At 49.5% G+C, this 7,500-nt stretch overlaps 2 protein-coding genes across 2 annotated transcripts in view; one reads left to right on the forward strand and one right to left on the reverse strand.

Annotated features, from left to right (window-relative positions):
• LOC130386167 (neuroligin-2-like) overlaps positions 1-7,500 on the forward strand; it is a 23,694-nt gene that overhangs the window by 5,702 nt on the left and 10,492 nt on the right. The window contains exon 2 of the mRNA XM_056594941.1: positions 891-1,076. Within this exon, the coding sequence (XP_056450916.1) occupies positions 891-1,076 (186 nt within the window). The remainder of the gene's footprint in view (positions 1-890; positions 1,077-7,500) is intronic.
• Positions 4,522-7,500, reverse strand: part of LOC130385879 (piggyBac transposable element-derived protein 2-like) — a 3,187-nt gene continuing 208 nt past the window's right edge. The window contains exon 2 of the mRNA XM_056594632.1: positions 4,522-6,761. Coding sequence (XP_056450607.1) covers positions 5,044-6,345 — 1,302 coding nt within the window. The 5' untranslated portion in view covers positions 6,346-6,761 and the 3' untranslated portion in view covers positions 4,522-5,043. The remainder of the gene's footprint in view (positions 6,762-7,500) is intronic.

The following is a 7,500-nucleotide window of genomic DNA, read 5'->3' on the forward strand; positions in this document are numbered from 1 at the left end:
CTACAGCCATCTGTCAACATACACACACACGGCGTACACACACTACGATACACACACACACACACACTATGCTACACACACTACGCTACACACACACACACACACACACTTATACACGCACTACGCTACACACACACACGCTGTGCTACACACAGGAACAGACGGTCCTGCTGACCCACTTCAGTCCACCTGCCAATGGAAACTGATCCAGGGTCAACCCAAGCGGAGCCATAATCATTCTGATCTGTGATTGGTTGTTTGGTGGTTTATGGTAACATGAGACTTCATCGATTTCATACAATAGAGGGTTGATGGTGTTCTAATGACCAAACATGTATCATTAGTTAATGAAGAAATTATTTGTAGCCTGAGTTCAAAACCTCCAGGTTCACTTCGTCACAAAACACAACGTCCGAGAACAACAGAGACACTAACATGAGGCGGGCCTCCGGTCCCAGGGTCTCTCTGAGCCGCTCTCCTCCTCCTTCTCCTCCCGGTTCCTGAACCATCGATCACACGGACAAAATGGCATCTTAGACAAACAATAACGCAGGAAGAGATGTCTCCTGTCCTGGCGCGCTCTGCTCTATGTCTTCACGGCTTTGTCTGCCCCACACCTCTCTGACCTCTCTGACCCCTCTGACCCCTCTGACCTCTCTGACCTCTCTGACCTCTCTGACCCCTCTGACCCCTCTGACCCCTCTGACCTCTCTGACCTCTCTGACCTCTCTGACTCCTCTGACCTCTCTGACCTCTCTTACCGTTGGCCCTGGGACCTCTCTCCTCTCCCCCCCCCCCCCCCCCCCCCCCCCAGGGTTCCTGAGCACGGGGGGCCAGTCAGCCCTCTGACCTCTGACCTCTCTGACCTCTGACCTCTCTCCCCCCCCCAGGCTTCCTGAGCACGGGGGACCAGTCGGCCAAGGGGAACTACGGTCTGCTGGACCAGATCCAGGCGCTGCGCTGGCTCAACGAGAACATCGGCCACTTCGGGGGCGACCCCGAGCGCATCACCATCTTCGGCTCCGGCGCCGGCGCGTCCTGCGTCAACCTCCTCATCCTCTCACACCACTCGGAGGGTAAGACAGTCTCCTCATCCTCTCACACCACTCCGAGGGTAAGACAGCCTCCTCATCCTCTCACACCACTCGGAGGGTAAGACAGCCTCCTCATCCTCTCACACCACTCCGAGGGTAAGACAGCCTCCTCATCCTCCCACACCACTCAGAGAGGGTAAGACAGCCTCCTCATCCTCTCACACCACTCCGAGGGTAAGACAGCCTCCTCATCCTCTCACACCACTCAGAGAGGGTAAGACAGCCTCCTCATCCTCTCACACCACTCCGAGGGTAAGACAGCCTCCTCATCCTCTCACACCACTAAGAGAGGGTAAGACAGCCTCCTCATCCTCTCACACCACTCCGAGGGTAAGACAGCCTCCTCATCCTCTCACACCACTCGGAGGGTAAGACAGTCTCCTCATCCTCTCACACCACTCCGAGGGTAAGACAGCCTCCTCATCCTCTCACACCACTCGGAGGGTAAGACAGCCTCCTCATCCTCTCACACCACTCCGAGGGTAAGACAGTCTCCTCATCCTCTCACACCACTCGGAGGGTAAGACAGCCTCCTCATCCTCTCACACCACTCCGAGGGTAAGACAGCCTCCTCATCCTCTCACACCACTCCGAGGGTAAGACAGCCTCCTCATCCTCCCACACCACTCAGAGAGGGTAAGACAGCCTCCTCATCCTCTCACACCACTCCGAGGGTAAGACAGCCTCCTCATCCTCTCACACCACTCCGAGGGTAAGACAGCCTCCTCATCCTCTCACACCACTCCGAGGGTAAGACAGCCTCCTCATCCTCTCACACCACTCCGAGGGTAAGACAGCCTCCTCATCCTCTCACACCACTCAGAGAGGGTAAGACAGCCTCCTCATCCTCTCACACCACTCCGAGGGTAAGACAGCCTCCTCATCCTCTCACACCACTCCGAGGGTAAGACAGCCTCCTCATCCTCTCACACCACTCAGAGAGGGTAAGACAGCCTCCTCATCCTCTCACACCACTCCGAGGGTGAGGGTCCGCTCCTCCTCCGTCAGGTCGCCTGCACACAACGCAGTCGCACACCCTAACCCTCTCACAGTTTCCCCCCTAACCCATTCACCCCTTAACCCTGTAACAACTCCTGACCCTTACAACTTAATCCTGTCACAACTCCCAACCCTGTCACAGTTCACCCCCTAACCCTGTCACAGTTCACCCCCTAACCCTGTCACAGTTCACCCCCTAACCCATTTACCCCCTAACCCTGTCACAGTTCACCCCCTAACCCATTCACCCCCTAACCCTGTCGTAGTTCACCCCCTAACCCTGTCACAGTTCACCCTCTAACCCATTCACGCGCTAACCCTGTTACAGGACACCCCCTTACCCTGTCACAGTACATCCCCTAACCCTGTCACAACCCCTAACACTCACATCCCAACCCTGTCACATCCCCTAACCCAGTCTCACCCACTAACCCATTCACCCCGCTTATCCTGTCACACCCTAATCCAGTCACAACCCCTAATCCTGTCACAGCCCCTAACCCATTCACCCCCTAACCAGGTCACAACCTAACCCTGTCTGATATAACGTAGTTTGATTGTTTGATCCCAGTTGAGTTCTGCTATAACATGGTAGCATCTCAGAAGGTCTTCTGTAGCCTGGTAGGACTGCTGGTCAGAAGGTCTTCTGTAGCCTGGTAGGACTGCTGGTCAGAAGGTCTTCTGTAGCCTGGTAGGACTGCAGGTTATCAGAAGGTCTTCTATAGCCTGGTACGACTGCTGGTCAGAAGGTCTTCTATAGCCTGGTTGGACTGCTGGTCAGAAGGTCTTCTGTAGCCTGGTAGGACTGCTGGTCAGAAGGTCTTCTGTAGCCTGGTAGGACTGCTGGTCAGAAGGTCTTCTATAGCCTGGTTGGACTGCTGGTCAGAAGGTCTTCTGTAGCCTGGTAGGACTGCAGGTTATCAGAAGGTCTTCTATAGCCTGGTAGGACTGCTGGTCAGAAGGTCTTCTGTAGCCTGGTAGGACTGCTGGTCAGAAGGTCTTCTGTAGCCTGGTAGGACTGCTGGTCAGAAGGTCTTCTATAGCCTGGTTGGACTGCTGGTCAGAAGGTCTTCTGTAGCCTGGTAGGACTGCAGGTTATCAGAAGGTCTTCTATAGCCTGGTAGGACTGCTGGTCAGAAGGTCTTCTGTAGCCTGGTAGGACTGCAGGTTATCAGAAGGTCTTCTTTAACCTGGTAGGACTCCTGGGTCGTAGCTGGGTGAGAGCAACCTAACAGCCTACCGTTTGAAGGGTGCTGCAGAAACAGACTTCCTGTCCTGCCTCCCAGTAGCACGGCTCTGCCACGCCCCCCCCGGTGTCCACCTGCTGGTTTATGTTCTCCACGCTGGCACATTTAAGAACACTCAGCCTCCCAACGTCAGAGACCATCAGTGTGCAAAGAATGATGTCATCGCTTCTGGGGGAGAGTGGTGAGACGACGCCAGCGTCTGATTCCTCTGATTGCAGCCCAGCTGCTCTGTATTGATGATCACGCCGGTGCCCCCAGCCGAAGGCCGCGCTGTCTCCGACGCTCCCCGGCCGAGTTGAGGAGAGTGGTGTGGCGTGGAGAGGTGTGGAGTGGTGTAGTTGTCTGTGTATTTCAGAGTTCAGAGTTCAACTACACTCTGCCTAGCCTCCCCCCTCACCCACACCCCCACACCCCCCTTACGCTTATTGCATGTTGTACTTCCTGGCACTTAATATACGCACTTAGGGCCCTATTTTAACGCTCTGAAACGCACGTGAGAAGCGCCGTTTGTGGGCGGTTCTATGGCGATGCCGCTATTTTACCGGCGCAAAAAGGACTCTTGCGCCCGGCGCAAATCTAAAAAGGGTTGGTCTGAAGTAGCCTAATTACCCGTAGGTGTGGTTTGGGCGTAACGTGCAATAAACCAATGAGAGTGCCAGCTCCCATCCCCCTTAAGAGCCATGAGCGCATTTGATTCGGACGAGTTGATATTTTGACAGCGCGTCTGCAGTCTCCGATGAGACAGATGCACATGAATTTCAAACTTCAAATGGCTCAGTTTATGGACAAATAATATGGCCTAATTCACTCATTGAATAATTCATTCATTCTTTTTAACACTCACTCACGGTAAAACAATGCTTTCTCACGATTAAATACTCATCAATCCTAAAAGTTATGGGCATGTACACGATGTCTGTGTCAAGAAAATATGTGTTTGCTGTACGGTGTTTGCAGATGCATTGATTTAAAAGTACTTATTACCGCTGTATCAGCTGTTCTTTCCCAAATAATTTACCAAGAATGTGTGGCTAGGCAGATGAGAGAAGCAAAGTGTATGCGGGAGGTGCACAAGCAACATTATGCATGCACCCCTTAACGCCTGAATTTATATAGCTGCATATAAAAAAATATTTTATTTGTGTTTTTACCTTAAAGTAGATGGTAAATAATGCTGAGATTATTATTTTCACTTTTGCACAAAAAATAAATAGAAATTTTGGTATGTTGCAAATTTGCGACAACAGGCATAATGGTCAATTTGGGGTCAATTTGGTATGTTGCAAATTTGCTACAGCAGGCATAATGGTCAATAATAACATAACAATAACACAGTGATATAACAGTGAAAAAACAATATTTTATTTAATCCTTTTCAATGTTTCAATTTTTTATTTCATCCTATCATCCTTTATTTACTTTATTTATATAAACCTGCAACGGCAGGTACAGCATTTCATTAATTTGAAGCAATTATTTTCTATTCCAATGCACACACACCCCTTTTCAATGCATATCCTTCTTCCTAACCCACCCCCAATCTCCACACACACACACACACACACACACACACACACACGTAACAATGTAAACAATGTAACAAGGTTTAAAAAAACAGTGTTTTTCTGGAACTATGTAGCCCTTAGGGTTAACCTCACCCCTCACACACACGTGGTTCGTGCACATGTTTTTTTCCCCCTTTTTTAACACTCGTGGAATGCACAGAAGCAGTTTTTGTTCTTATTGAGGCACAGGTGAACGTCACATTTTGCGCATTTGAAGCTCGTGTGGCCTGTGCACTTTGGGAACTTGCAGCGTTGCCGCACACTGTCGATTTGAGGCCAATGACCCACAGCATCAGCACGGACATCTTTTGTGGGAATAGCCTTAGTTGGTCCCCTGCGCTGCTTCTTCTGGAACTCTCGCTCCACGTCAGACGAAGGTCGCCCCCTCTTTTTGGCCGACAGATCTTTGCCTTGCATGCAGAGGGACTGTGCAATGGAAGCCTTGAAAGCCAGCAAGTCCTTCTGCTTCTTCCGTGGAACATTCAAGTTGTCACAATCACGCCGATAGAGCAACCAGCCATTCACAACCACCATGTCCACGAAGTGAAAGAAGAATCGGTGGTAGAACTTCTTAGACCTGATGTGGATGCGGTAGTAGGCGATTAGGGCATCAAGTGCATCAACACCACCCATGAACTTATTATAAAGGGTGATGATGCTTGGACATTCCACAGACACTTTCCTCCTTTGCTTTCGGTCCCACCTCTCTACGAGGGAAACAGGCTGGGCACTTGCAAAAGTGCTGGCAATGTTCACCCCTCTGTTGTCAAACCATTTGACAGCCCTAATTTCCACACGGTCAACAACAGCCTGTTGCTCCTCAAATGTCCCTCTTCCCTTCTTTTTGAGCTCTTTGTCTTTGCTGAAACTACAGCCTCGCAGACGATTCTCCCGCACAGTGCCAAGGGCTGGTATCCCCCTGTTAGCAAGAGCCACAAACAAATCGAGTGAGGAAAACCAGTTATCAAAGTACAGCAGGTGGTTGACTGAGCCTTCAATAACTTGTGCAAGTTTTAGCACGATGTTCCCGCTTGCCCCGATGTCTGGTGAACCTGGTGGAGGATCAGATGTCCCTGCATAAATGTCAAAAGAGTGCACCAGGCCTTTTGTGTCGCACAAAACAAAGATTTTGTATCCCCATTTGTAGGGCTTTTTGGGGATGTACTGCTTTAGAACAGATCTGCCTTTGAATGGCACCATTTGTTCGTCGATTGACAGCATCTGATCTTGAGGGAGAGCTTGGAATTTGGGGAGCAGTGAATCAATTAGTGGCCTAATTTTGAACAGCCGGTCACTGTTGTTGGTTGCCGTGTTGTCATTGAAATGAATGTAATGTTTGATTTCTTCCCACCTGTCACGGGGCATCACATCAGCGACCTGGTTTACTCGACATGCATTAGACCAGTACATCCTAGAGCGTGGTAAGCGGATCACACTCATATACGCAACGGTTCCAATGAACTGTTCCAGTTCCTTCACATCTAATTTCAGGGCGTGGTTGGGGTTTTCTTGGGTGCTGTACAGATTGCTCTGATTGACAATAAGCGCTAAAAGGTCAAGGTCAAAAAAGTCTCTGAAATAATCAATGGGCTGTCTAATTGAGTCACTGTCGGGGAGGGACCCTTGCCACACTGGCACGTTTTTTTTAGAACTTTGAGTCTGTTTCACTGTTTTCCATGTCACTTTTTCTTTGTTTCGTCTATTTTGTTTCCTTGCAGCTTGGCCACTGTTGGTAGCAACCACTTCCTCGTCACTGCTGCTCTCTTCATTCCCCGGAACACCTTCACCGCCGTTGCCCACACTGCCTGCGTCTCCTTCAGCCTCCTCCTCCTCACTGTTGCTCCTCTCACCCTCATCTGCAGGGATCAGAATAAGCCATTAGAAAATCTACCAGCCAACACCAAAATTAAGATTTTAGAAATGTTTGACCAGATTTTAATTATGTATAAATAAATAAAGTACAACTGTAGGCCTAATGCATATCCACTGATATATCTAAAACACAAAATGTAAATATATAGACTATGTATTTCTGAAAATGAATGAAAATGGCTTCTATAGTGCTCTGGAAACAACCTCTTCTAATTTACCAGCATTGGCTGGTGCTAATTTTGAATCCTGTTTCACCTGGCTTGGCAACATCCTCATCACTGCTGCTCCTGTCCCTTTCACTGCTGCTCTCATCACCTGGCCTTGGCACATATTCCTCATCGCTGCCTGCACTGTCACTCAGACAACTATCCTCACTGTCTTCTGGGAGTGCCCTTACGCGCGGTCGCGCGCTTGCGCGCTTGCCGTAAAAAACGGAGGGTTTCATTCAGGTCTGCATAAAAATAAATGGCAGTTGTATTCACATCCCAGCGTAGTGTCAGTATAATGATTATCTGAAATAACTTAGCAAAATACAGTGGATTCCCTAGATAAGCCGCCCAAAAAGAGTTTTACTAAATAGCGCTGGTTAGTGGTTAGCATTAGGCTAACGGCCAACTGTCGTGGCCTACTGTTGCTAATATGCTACAAAGCTAAATATGATAATAACTTCAAAAATACGAATCACACACATTTCACCTCATTACATCAAGTGTATAAGCACAC

Source organism: Gadus chalcogrammus, chromosome 7, assembly GCF_026213295.1.
Source record: "Gadus chalcogrammus isolate NIFS_2021 chromosome 7, NIFS_Gcha_1.0, whole genome shotgun sequence".
Taxonomy (NCBI): Eukaryota; Metazoa; Chordata; class Actinopteri; order Gadiformes; family Gadidae; genus Gadus; species Gadus chalcogrammus.